At 44.3% G+C, this 13433-nt stretch overlaps 2 protein-coding genes across 2 annotated transcripts in view; one reads left to right on the top strand and one right to left on the bottom strand.

The window, feature by feature from the left end:
* The window catches only part of LOC124655896 (protein-tyrosine-phosphatase PTP1-like), a 13288-nt gene extending 5273 nt beyond the window's left edge, over positions 1-8015 (top strand). Inside the window, exons 3-10 of the mRNA XM_047194724.1 lie at positions 2017-2412; positions 3846-3942; positions 4065-4147; positions 4247-4384; positions 5089-5214; positions 6477-6619; positions 6697-6838; positions 7467-8015. Coding sequence (XP_047050680.1) covers positions 2017-2412; positions 3846-3942; positions 4065-4147; positions 4247-4384; positions 5089-5214; positions 6477-6619; positions 6697-6838; positions 7467-7535 — 1194 coding nt within the window. The 3' untranslated portion in view covers positions 7536-8015. The remainder of the gene's footprint in view (positions 1-2016; positions 2413-3845; positions 3943-4064; positions 4148-4246; positions 4385-5088; positions 5215-6476; positions 6620-6696; positions 6839-7466) is intronic.
* A 1587-nt stretch (positions 8016-9602) lies between these two features.
* On the bottom strand, positions 9603-10338 carry LOC124656183 (dirigent protein 22-like). The gene has a single exon (XM_047194975.1). It carries the CDS (start codon positions 10308-10310, stop codon positions 9777-9779), a length of 534 nt encoding a protein of 177 aa, XP_047050931.1. The 5' UTR covers positions 10311-10338; the 3' UTR covers positions 9603-9776.
* Between the last annotated feature and the right edge of the window lie 3095 nt (positions 10339-13433).

The raw sequence follows: 13433 nt of genomic DNA, 5'->3' as shown, positions 1-13433 counted from the left end.
AAAGTGTGACATATGATGCGTGGGAAGATGACTCCCCATGACGCGTCACATGTTTGTCTGGAGAGGTATTTAATAGTGACCTCTGCAGGAGGGCAAAATTCAACGAAGAGCACTCAAAAGTATTCCTAATTAATTCGTCTAGCTAATTATTTATTTTGATTAGCATAGCATGGCGCCAAATTACTAGCCCGCATGGACCTGCCAAAGCCTGCGCGGTCGCGCCTGGGAAGGAGCTCGCCTCCATGCATTTTATGCATACGCATGAAGACTTTCTCTATGAGGTGACACGTCAGCTTTACCTGCACACATACACCAGCTGCCATTGCAACATCGGACGGTTGTGTCATGTTAGCACTGGCAGCCAAGTGAACTGACATCAGACCCAGAAAAAAAATATCGGAGGCGGTCGGTCTTCTAGAAAGAGTGGTTGCTCCGTTGCTGTACCAATACCAATTTGCTCAGACAAATCTTTTGCAACGAAAAGACGAGCTGATATACTCCTTAGTCGCTCTCCTTTTTTTTTGAATTTTCAGGGTGGTCCCACCTCAATATATTTTATTCAAAGTTGCCTTTTCAGCCTCTATACAAGATAGGTTGAAATGAAACATAATTTTACATGGGTACAAGAGAAAAAAACAAAAGGAAAATAATACACTCGACAACACAAAGAAGCAAGAAAGACAATGAGGTCAGTCCGAGAAACCTCGGAGACAGTTGACCGATGAGAAAACCCATGGTGGCACAAGCACACCGATCACAAGGAAGAGTCAGCTTGAGACATCACCAGAGTAATCGAATGACTATGGTCAGCCGAGACCCAACCACTGCATTGCACCGTCGACGTAATCGAAAGGCAACGCGCATCCGATACCACACGGCGCACCGACACCACCTGCGTCGGGGACGTGGCCGAAGCCGAAGGGTCACGCACGACCGAGAGGATGCCACGACCCCTGTGTGCCTACCAGCTGGAGTCGAAGGGCATCACGGAGCAGAGACACACCTCAGAGCACGCCGGGGTCGCCGCTGTAGTCGAATGTCATAGCACCACCGAGAGCAACCTCAACCCCACCTGGGTCCGATATACCCGAAGGGTGGGTAAGCTGAGAGCACGAGCGAAGACCACCCGCGCCAGCCACGCCATAGAGCTCCGACGCAGGAGCCTAGAAACCAGCATGGAGAAACCACCACCACCACTGCCACGGCTCGTCTCGCTAGAGGGAGACCGCACCCATGGCTATCAACTGCGGAGCCAAGGGGCACACTAGTACAGAGGGAGCATCGCCTCTAAAACTGATGGCAAGATAGATGAGATTCAACACTCGGCCCCGACGCCCCCTTCGTAGGGAACAAGTCACCACCATGGTCACCATCTACGAAGCCACATCACTAGCCAACCTGAACGACACACCGTTGAGGATGATGACCGAGCTTCGCAACCACGAGAGAGCACACCACCGGCCACCAGTGGCCAGCACATTAAAGGCAGCCACTTATCGTCCAACGCCACGTCAGCCGGTAAAGCAGACCAGCCTAGACTACCTAGTCGGGAAGCACCTGGAGACCCAGGGCATTGCCCCGCACCATGCGCATTTGCGCCAAGGCACCGCCCACAACAATATGTTTATAAAATATCTTGGAAAAAGTTCTTTTACTTGATTTTGTTCCCCACAAAATATATTTCAATGGAGAAACTTTCCATAGGTATTTTAATGGAGAAACTTTCCATAGGTATTTGATTTGCTGATTCCTAAGCACATGAATAGGAAAAAAAATGTAGAATTAATGTTGTGCCGTTTGAATAGTACATGATTTTGATTTGTTTGTTTGCCTTGTAAAAAGAACAACGAAATCTAGTGCAAAAAAAATCACCTGGAAAAAATCTTACATTATTCATTCAATCATAAGAATCATACTCCGTATAATTTAACAGTGAAAAATTCCAAGGATTCCTATTCTTCAATTTTTCATTAAGAAACCTCAAATCAGAGAGCCCCTTAAATTTCGAGGACACAGTTCAGCGCAAACCACCATCAGATTGTCTTTTCCTCCACTTCACGGCGACGAGCCCGACCAGTCCCCGTCTCCGCGATCGCGTCCTTCTCCAAGCGCCGCCGTGAGCCCACTTTCGCGGACACCGGGAACGCGATGAGCTCCCGCAGCGGCGGCGGCAGCCTCCGCGATAGGCTGAGGGCCGTCTCCCGCCTCGCCGGATCCGGCTTCCGCCGTCCGCAGGCGGAGGCGCAGTGCTCCACGGGCCCGGTCCCCGGGGCTGCGTTCGACTTGGAGGCCGATCCTCCGCCGCCGGTGCTGACGCAAGAGCAGGTCAGGCTATGCAAGGAGGCGCTCGCGCATTTCGAGCCGAGGAGCAAACAGCTGGATGTCTTGTCCGACGAGTTCCAAACCCTCCAGGTACGATTGTGTTTTTTTGGCAGTTAACCGATCCATCTGTGATAATTCTGAAATGTTTATTGCATCAGATAAACGCATCATATGTCCATAAGTATGTCAATTTAGCATGGAGGTGACTGATTTGCCAGAGTAACACACCAGGTCTCGTCACAATTAGCATGTGCTGGCTAGGTTTGGACCAAAATGAATAACGCATGACAATTCGTAGGTATTCCATTGCATTCTACAACTGTATGGACTATAATTGAATCCACTCGCCAAGTTCGTGTACCTCGAGTACATACCTGTTGACTTCTGTGGTTATTATTGGAGTCTTTCACCTGGAGCCTGTATTATGTGTTTGGTGCTGATTTTTCTAGTCATGGCTCACTTTCTTGGCAAACTATACATGACTTTGGTGCTTGTCATGAACTACATGGCCTTTTCGTGCTAGTCAGTGTAATTTTGCAGTTAAATAACCCAATATTCGAATTGTAATCGAACCAATAGATGTGCAAATGAAAATACGTTGGGCTCTGGATGTGCCTTTTCCTTACACGATTCATATAATAGTTTCCTATTGATGCACTGACCCTAGATCACTTCTATGACTCAGTTTGAGGTTGCTGAACTTATTCTGTAATCTGCTGCAGAAATAGAGCTATGGAAGTAGGAAAACCAGGTTATCCAAACAGTAAAATAGGCTAATGCTGGTTGGATAAGCTGGATTATCATAATAAACCACATTCTGAAATACATCCTTTGTTGACGGCGATGGAGCTTGTGCCACAGCATTGATATGCCATAAATATTGAAATGAGTGGAGATGCGGTTTCCCACTCCGCGTCCTTTGCGAGAGGTGTTGCGGCTTCAGTTACTGATCGACTTGAGGAGCTACAGATCGTTCCTCCTATCATATTTTTACTTGGTTAACATCACTATGATACAAGATTTGCGTGGTTGGGGATGTGCGTACTTGAGTAGCTGTAGATGCTTTCTCCTATCAGGCTTGAGTGCTATTTGTAGAAGTTACATTTCCTCTAAGTTCATTACCATCTCTACATTTTGAATATTCAATCGCTCTCTCACTCATCTATTACATATATATTTTTGACCTCATCACTGCATACAAGTATATTGCTTTATTAGAGAACTTGTATTGTTCTACCAATGTCCCATTGTTCCAATAAATTTTTAGCTTCTTCTTTGGCTTTATAAACTGCAGTGGGGAATATTGTGGTTGAACAAATTTAGAATTCTAAAGCAACGTTTTGCTTCCATGCCAGTTCATTTCTATCTAATGATTGTTTGTCCTGGTTTCAAGCAGATATCTTCTCAAATCTTTACATCTTGGAATTTTTTTGCATGCAGTTCGTGCTATTCAACTATTTTAGCTACCGTGAAAGTAATACTTCGTAGTATTTGTATTTAATATTTGATGGTGACATTTTCAGGGCATGAGAACAATGCATCCAGAGCTGATGAAAACGTCTAACGTAGCTCGCCATGCTACTAATATGGAGAAAAACCGTTATACTGATGTCTTACCATGTGAGACTTTCCTCCTGTATTTTTACTTATGGATTTATGGTAATTATTGATAGTGCAAACCAAGCAAGCTGTCCTTGTTGCATTATGGATTTCATCAGATTTTTCTCCTTTCTTGTCTTCAGTTGACGATACCAGGGTACAGCTAAAATCGTCAACTACAAGTCAATTTTCAGGCAATGATTACATCAATGCAAGCTTTATAAAGGTCAAATTTGTATTGTACTATTGTATGCTGTTCTTTTGGCTTTCTCACCTTTGTTTTGGATAGTTGATAGCACCTTAAAACGGGGTTTAAAACTTGCAGGCTACTGAGGACAACAGAGTTTCAACATTTATTTCCACTCAAGGGCCACTAGTCAAGACTTTCGGGGACTTCTGGCAAATGGTTTATGAAAATCAATGTCCTGTGATTGTTATGCTCACACATTTCGACAGAATTAAGGTGCCTGCTACCAATCAATCTGCTTTACGTTGGATCTCATCTGAGGTTCAAATGAGATCCATTCATGCTGGTACAATTGAATGCGTAATCGTGCATACTTATATAGTTATATGAACCAGGGCGGCAGAACAATATGATAAGCCGAGCAGCAACCTTACTAGTAACAATGTGAGAACTTAAGCACAGACTAGCCACACGAGATGTGAAAGTTAGAAAACTGTGTTCTGAAACAAATATTGCTAACGTATAGTCCATACAGAGAAAACTAATAGTCCCTCCGTCCTATAATACAATTTTTTTTTTGTAAGAATGTTCATTCAGGTATGGGAGGATTCAAATACTCACGAGTGCGCTAGAAAATGTCCGCATAATGCTTTGCAAATAAAAAGGAAAGCTAGTTGGCTTGTAAGTAACCAGTACACCCTTTTTGACTGAATTCTTAAGGAGATATCGGAAGTTCTTAGCGTTCTCTTTATGCATATTTTAGATTATTTTCCTGATGAATGTAATATACTTTGGAATCCATCATGTTAACTTTTCCTTAGTGATTGCATTTTGAAAACAATAGGAAATGATGTCTTTCTTCCAACTATATGCATGCAGAACTCATAGACAACCTGACATGCAGATAAATTGGCTTTTCTGTAATATAGATTAACTTTGAAGCATCAATTCCTCAGATATTAACATTATAAATAGTGCAGTGTGATAAGTATCTTCCCTTGGAAAATCGAGAAGGTACATATGGAAAATATAATGTTAAGATTGGGAAGACCAAAAGAGATAACCACCAATTATGGTTGCGTGATGTGGAGGTGCGGTGCAATGAGGTATTTTTTTGTCAAGGCATCCATGTATGCTTTGTTTCATTGTTTCTCTTAAGGATTTTTTTATGTTCTACATTGTAATGAAGTTTTGATGATGAATAATTTTCTTGTTCATGGATGTCAGTTCCTTTTTTATAGGTTTCTCCTGTTTGTTTAGTCCTCATGACAGGGCACAAATTTTACTTAGAAACTTGGCATGCCTTAAAAAAAACTCTGTCTGACTATGAGCACTGTGTTTTGTTATATGAAATATTGATGACATGTGCCATGAGATCTTACTACCGATGAATTCGTCTTTCTGTTGTTCTCTGAGGATTTAAATGATTGAACTTACTGGATAGTAAATACCTGTAGCGACAGAGATCTCAGTTTGGTAAGGTGTGATAAAAGTTAATCTTGTCAGCATGAGAATGAAACAAGGCAACCATTTCCTGTTAATGTGCTATGATTTCTACATAGACCTGAAATTGATTTGTTTCAACAATAATTGAGTTCTTTATAAATCATATCTCGTACCCAGACCATGCGAAATACAAGGCATGTAATGCTGCGAAACTATATTCATTTTATTCTAGGAAACCGATATGTAGATGTCTGCAATGTGATGTACATCTCATCTCTGTGGCAGATTTATCTGTAATAATTTATTTGCTAAATGCTTCTAATCAGTATCAACTGTAAACCATGGTGTGGTTACCATCACATCGTACATTTTTTGATATATAGATAGCTTTTATGTCAATGGTACTGTCATACTAAATTCACTTCCATCAAGTATTTAAAAAAATTTAGATTATCGAATTTAGCATGCTTTGGAACTTTATTAGTCCTCCATACATTTGTACTTATTGGGGCCTTTTACTATTTAAGGTTGTTCTGGAGACTTATTCTTTAAAATATAGCGCATCAGCATGTTCAGTTCATATTTACTGTTAGCATAGTGATCATGTCAACATGACATGCCACTTATAACTTTCTCTATATTTTGTTCCCGCCATAAAATTTTAAAAAAGGACATCTAAAAAACACATGCCTGACGTTTTATATCATTATGCCATGCCACCACCTTATTTAGCTGATTTTGTGGTTGGGCCTGGGGACAAACATTCAAGCTTATATTAAGTTTTTCTCAAGGAGGGTGCTGTCATGGTATTCAGTTATGCTGTGTTGACATTTAAGATGATAAAAATTGCTTGTTTTCTGCCAGCATATCTAGAATCATTGTATAGTTAAAGATCTTCTGATTGCTGGCTTCCATGGTGTAGTCAGGCAAAGTTCATTCTGTACGCCATATAGAATATCCTGATTGGCCCGATCATGGAGTGCCAGCCAACACTGATGCTGTCAGACAAATCCGAAAACGGTTGCATGACATTCCGAAAGAACATCCTATAGTTGTACATTGCAGGTTTGTTTCAGCTTGATGCTACGCTAGCCTTTGCACATTTTGCGTTCTGTTAACACTATTTTGGTCTATTTCTGCAGTGCAGGAATCGGGAGAACTGGTGCTTATGTCACCGTCCATAGTTCAATTGAGAGGATTCTCCTTGGAGACAGAAGCTCTTATGATGTTGTTGAAACTGTAAGAAGATTTAGGTCCCAACGAGTTGGAATGGTTCAAACCGAGGTGTGCTCCATTTCATTCTTACTCCTGTCATATTCATCTAAAATGTACATTACCCCAAGTCCAGCATACTTTGAACAAATTAGACTCAGGCCTTGCTAACAAGTATTTTCTCACGTTACAAATTTGTTGATGAAAAAACAAAGTCCTGTTTCGGTTGTTACAGTGGAAGTGATTATCCACATTTTCAAGGCAAAAATATGTTTGGTGTGTAATCCGATTTGCCTTCATTGTGATCTTGCCCATAGAGTTGTTAGGTTAAGATGCAGTACATGATAAATTAGTATATCGTTTGCCGTTCCTCATCCTTGATCAGACAGTACTTGCTATAGTAGGGAGTGTAACATATGTTTTGTGGAACTCATTTCAAGTGTCGCTGATTCTCGTAAGTTGGTAACTTAAGGAGCCTGGTTTAGCTACGTAATTACTGTTAATACATTCCCTTGGCTGAGCAGCCTGGTAACATGTATACATAAGGAGTTATGGGTAGTGAGCCCAATACACGGTTCCAATGAATCACTGCATCTAATACTGCTAAATGAGAGTAGTATTTATGTTTGTTTATCGCATGAAAGTTTAGTGTTTCTTATGTGTATTTATTTTCTGCATTGACATTTATTGTGCTTTTCAGCAACAATACGTGTTCTGCTACCGTGCAATTGCTGATGAGCTGAAAGATCTGCTGAAGTCAAACCATTGAGGTCGGCTGCATGATGTGCACTCAGTGTGGCTCCACAAACATATACTTGTACGTTGCATAGCTGAAGACTAGTTCGTCGGAAGAACCAGAGTGCTGCCACTTTGTTGCCCTTCTATTTCTGTCATAAATCCCACTGAAGAGCTTTGTAGCTTGTCGCTTTTGTTTGGTGCATGAGTGTGCTAAGATCACGTCGTCACCTCTATTCCGATGTGGTCTCCAATATTGTTATATTTCCTGCTTGTAGAAGAAGGATCAGTATAAAGCTTAAAGAATCTGTTGGACCGAAGCACGTAAGGAGGCTTTTGTGGACCGTTCCTCCACCTGCCTTACCAGAATCATGCATGGGTGCAGTTCACCAAGAAGATGAGTGCCTGGCGTATACTTGGAAGGGACCAATGAAGCAAAGTTTGGTTGGATGTTACGGTCACTATATGTTCATGATTACATTACACCAACCAACTGACGCTTTTACCTCGACTCTATTTGGCACTAGCTGCCTGGATTCTTAGAATGGGTATACGAATGTCAATGCTTACGTCCAAGGTTATACAGTTCGTGCCTTTGAGTCCAAATCATGGCCGGAATAGCATCACTGGGTTCGCAGGTCTTTAGCGACAGGTGATTCAACCATTGCCTCCCCTGCCGAGCTTGCCTGCTTCCCTTGCTGGTCCGTCCTGCGCACCCATGTGTCTTTCCTGTACAGTGGTGCCTCCCCAACCCATGGTCTCCTGATCCGTCCGTGCTGCCCGCTGGTTTCGCTTGGACGATGCAAGCTCGTGTCGAGCTCCTCCCACACGGGACACCAGGGCGTCGAGCTTGTGGCGTGAAATTCCCATTGGGTGGTTGAGTTCATCGTCCTTATCATTCGAAACCCCTCCCATGTTGGTGGTCGAGAAGTGGTTCCCATCGTGTGAGGACATCGCCTCCCCATATAAGACGAGGCTTGTCACGAGCTCTCCGATGAGGAGTGGGCGCTAGGGCCCTCGAGACACCGGTCCTAGGTACGAGCCAGTCTTCCTTCATGGGGAAGGACTCTACAATCTCTCATATTGGCACCTTGATGAGGGGAAAGTAGTTGTTAGTCGTAGTTTGAATAAGGTAGTTGTCGTTTAAATTATTTTGTTTCAAACAAGTAGTTTAAACCGTGTTCGCGTAATAGTTGTATGCGGTACACAAACTTTGTTGTATAAAATTTGTTATTTCAGAAACTCAATTCGGCTCCCGGGTGCGTATGATCCCTCTACCATAAAAACATATTTCCAAGTGTTAAAAAATTTTGACAAAAAAATTTACAGGTACATCTCCATATTATACGTGTATTCGTCAAGTTTCACGAAAAAATTATATTTTTTATAGTCTAAGCGAAAAAGAGAAAATTTATCTTGTGACAAGTCTTTGTTTCAGCACCGAAATTTGTCTTTTTTACACACGCCACATGACATGTCGATTTTTCATGAAACGACTTTGTGAGCGCGTAGCACATGAAGATGTACATGCGAAATTTTTGTTTCAATTTTTTGACATTTTAAAATGTGTCAAACATGTATTTTAAAATAAAGGGAGCATACGCTCCCATGTGCCAAAACATCACTCCCTTGTTATTTCAGCTATCCTGTTTGCTATGTTGTTTGCCACGATAGATAGAGATGAGCACAAAATATTTTAGGTGGCCATTTTAGAAGAAAAAAAATGATGGAGACGAACACACTTCGCTACCAATTTTCTTCTCTCCTAACCGGCGGAGCCGCTCTTGCCCTTCTATTATAACCGGTGGAGATGCTGTAGCCCCAAATTTCTAGCTTGCTAAATAATCCTCAACAAAGTTTGAGGGTGTCCTTTAGCGGGAGTTGCAGTTGTGCGATAGAAGAAATACTACTTCCATCCTAAACAAACTTGTACATTTTATCAAGATACAAAAGTATATCGTTATATTTTAGTTATATACTTATAGTAGTATCTACTCCCCCGATTCATTTTAATTGACTCGGCTATATCCGAGTCAATTAAAATGGATCGGATGGAGTAGAAATAGCAAGTTTTTTGAGATAGAGGAAGTGCCAATTTTACGGTGTCAAATGGCCAATTTTTTCTTTTTAAATTTATTATTCCAAGGTACAACAATCAAATGTTAGCGTTACATGAAACATTCTCTCCTCTCGCCGTTTGTATCGATGAGAACTAAAGCAACACAAAGAACATATTCCATGGTGAAATAAACTCGACCACAGCCGTGGTGGGTAGCTAGTGCCTGATGTAGACGTTGTACTGGACGCTGGCGTCTCCGGTCTTGAGGTCGAAGGTGTGCGTCCTGGCCTGCGCATACCCGCGCGCCCACCTGAAGACGCCGGTGCCGCCGACGACGGCCATCTCGCGGACCTCGTCCATGACCGAGTTGCGGCCCATGATGGCGACGGCGCTGCCGTTGTACTGGCCGGCGCTGAAGACGAAGTTCATGTTCATGAGCAGCGCCAGCGAGTCCTTGCCGGAGGCGATGTAGGTGCCCTGCGCGCGCCCCACGATCTTGGACGAGTTGAGGTCGGGCCCGTCGGTGAGCGGGTCGTCGATGACCACCACCATGCCGAAGCCCGTCTTGGAGCTGTTGGTGGTCGCCGCCTTCGCCACCACCACCGCCGTCGGGCTCGGCCCGCTGTACACGTCGTGCCAGTACACCTTGATGTGCGTCTCCTTGTCGGCCCCCGCTGCCGACGCCGTCTGCGGATGCATGGCCGGGGTGGCCACGGCGAGGAGGAGCACGATGAGCGCGGCGGCGGCCATGGCTATAGCTTGTGTGCGTGTCGCGGGCTTAGCGGGTAACGCGTGCGTACGGGAGTGGTACTTATGCGCGTGGGCGGCGTGTGGACAGTTGAGCTAGAGGATATGTGCATGGCGTGTTGCGGTGATTGCTTCCACTTGCGGATTCCGCAAAAAGAAAGAAGTGTTTGTGCGGATGCCGTGATGACGACTGGGAAGGAGACACTGGAAAGAAAACATGGCACTACGGAATACACAACAACTACTCTACTTACTAAAGTGACATATCGCACCACGAGTTTGTTCATCTAGAAGCTCTTCGTCTACTGCGCATAAAAAATGAGAATCCAAACAACACATTGCCTACATGGAAATATCTTAACTCTGCTCTACTTGTGAACCATGTGGATTCCCGGAAACTCGTTTTTTTTTTTAAAAAAATCTTGGGTGCATGTGCCTCTCTCATTGAAAAAATATTTTACGTTGTCCAACAATTCTGAGCAAAATTAATTCCATTGTCAAAGTCGGCATTCTATATGTGTGCACACCAAGTCTTGGGTCATGTGGAAAACTACATTTTTTTTTGTGTGTCCAGTGTAAAAAAGATAAAAAGTCTTATAAAAAGTACATAAATAATAGGGATTTCTATTTTCGTGCCCCCGCTTCGTTAGTTGTACTCAGTTTTCCCCAGCCCCTTAGTTTTTTCTCAGTTTTCCCCAAGTCTATGTCTGAAACCCGCAGAAGGAGCTCAGACGGAAGGAATCCGTCTATTTGGACGTTCTGTGCTGACGTGTTGCGCCACGTCGTCTGTGGGGCCGCGTGGGGTCGCGTCGCGTGGGGCTGGTAGAAAGGGACCGCGTGGGACAGGACGAGAAGCGTTTGGTTGCACGTGAGCAGGAGCTGGGTTTTGTCTCTCTCGGCCCAAATTGGCATTTTTAAGAGCACCTTTTCCCCACTTTCTCTCTCCGTATTTTTCACTAAATTAGTATCAAATCGAGAGAAGCTTCTATTTCTGTCTTTCTTCAATATGGCAGCAAATCTCTGGGGTTATTTATGCCTTTTGGCCCTCGTTTTTTGCCCAATATGGCAGCAAATCTAGAAGCTAGTATATGATAAATTCACAACAGCATAATCAGAAAACTAAGTATAATACATAAACCGCATACAAGCAGCCAAAAGCAGCCAATAACGTTGTTAATGCTAACGACAAACTAAACTGAAAAATATACAAGACGCATGCAATGTATGGACAACAAGAAGATTAGGATAGGGACCCCAGGATGAATGAATTTGTTCTTCATTCCTCCCCATATATTTCTTCCTTCCTCCATTCGTGCATTTCCCCAAGGAAATATTCATTGAACTCCTTCCGTCCGCAAGTGTGAGGCCAATACATCCTCCAAACGGTATGGCCTCGTGTTCATTTCTCAAACCGTAGAGTCCTATTCTATCCACACGTAGTGGCCACTCATCCCAGGCATTTGTATCATGAGAGTACTCTCTGATATAACCCAAATCCGTGTAGTAGATGCTGCCAGGTTGAAGTGTCGGGTACACTCTGGTGTTGACGGAGATACACCGGATATAATTCACGAAGAAGGCATTACTGCCAATGTTACTGACCGGATGGAGAGAGCGGCTCTGAGTGTCCACACGGTACACCAATGGTTTGCCCGCCAAAGCCTCGCCGACCAACAACACAAGCAGCGAGATCACCATCCGACTTCACAAGGTAGAACTTCGACGTCCAAGTTCTGGAAATGAAATTAGTGTCTCTATCTTGACGAGTGCTCGCGCGCTGCTGCAACTCGTATATTGGTGCACACTATTCTTCCGATCTCAAAATTGTCCGCAGCCTATCGCATACGGTTCACCATTGAACGGGGTAATGCAACGCAAACAATGGTTCTTGATCGAAAATCTTCCTTCTCCCCAATCTTCATTTATATCCTTAGTTGGAGTGCTCTCATCGACCCAACCATTTTCCGGCGGGTAATGTGCGGCAACGAAGACCATAGTCGGGGATTTGATAACAGCGACTGATTTCAGAAAAACAGATGGCATCTCGCGCCTCAAACATAGTGTTCGATTTCTTTGTGAGTGGGTTCAGCAGCCGTATCTTGTGCGGCGGGTTCTTCTGGGCAAGCACGATGACGCCACGGCAAAAGCCGACGAAGTAGTATCTAAAATATATTGATGAAGATAACATTCCGCACTAAGATGTTTAAGATTGAAAATAAAAAGGTAGATATGGAGGAATTTGAACCTTGTATGAACTTCCGATAGATCTATGGTGACGTAGCGTGATGTGCCGACTTGGAGGAAGGTGAACTCAGCGACGCGTGGAAGGGCGTGGTCTAGCATGATCCATTCATCCAGGTGCACGTCGGGCTCGGGCAAACCCGAGCGCCAATTTCTACGAGACTTGCCTCATAGCAGAGTAGGTGTCGGCGTACTCCTCGTTCGCCAGTAAGCATTCGCCGATCTTGTGAAGTGGTCCATCAGCCGAGAGAGAGGCCCAGTTCATGGAGGCGCCGCGCTTGGATGCGCCGCCCTCGGCGGCGACGGGCTCGCCAGCGACGGGCTCGGCGGCGACGGGCTCGGAGGCGACGGGCGCGGAGGCGACGGGCGCGGAGGCGACGGGCTCGGAGGCGACGACCGCCGGCGCATTCTTCTTCTCCATCGCCGGCAGGGTAGCGTGCGTACGGCGGTTGGGGTTTTTTCGATTTGGAGAGGTTGATGGGACGTGAGAGGGGTGGTTTCGTGCGTGAGCGAGAATGAGACGACTGTGTGCAGAGGGAGGGAGGGGCTTACGCGTCCTAAATGCGACCCGCGTCCTACGCGTCCACTATTTGCACGTCTGCACCGCGACACGCGTCAACAATGGCACGTCTTCCACTTCTGCATCGCAACACGCGTCCTCGGGTCTAACCCTGGAAATTTAGATATACTCAGGTATACCCTCGAGTCATATACTAGCATTTTTTGTGTGCTCAGTTTTTCCCTTGAGTGCTAATACTGGCTAGTGCAATATACTCAGTTTTACCCTCAAGTGGCTGGTCAACGAGAGAGTCAACAAATGGGATTAACTAGTTAAATGAGTTATTTAATGTGCAAAAAATTCCGAAAAAGAGTGGCACTTACTCA

Source organism: Lolium rigidum, chromosome 5, assembly GCF_022539505.1.
Source record: "Lolium rigidum isolate FL_2022 chromosome 5, APGP_CSIRO_Lrig_0.1, whole genome shotgun sequence".
Classification (NCBI taxonomy): Eukaryota; Viridiplantae; Streptophyta; class Magnoliopsida; order Poales; family Poaceae; genus Lolium; species Lolium rigidum.
Note: the sequence above shows the minus strand (reverse complement) of the source record. Positions and strands in the feature narration are given on the sequence as shown.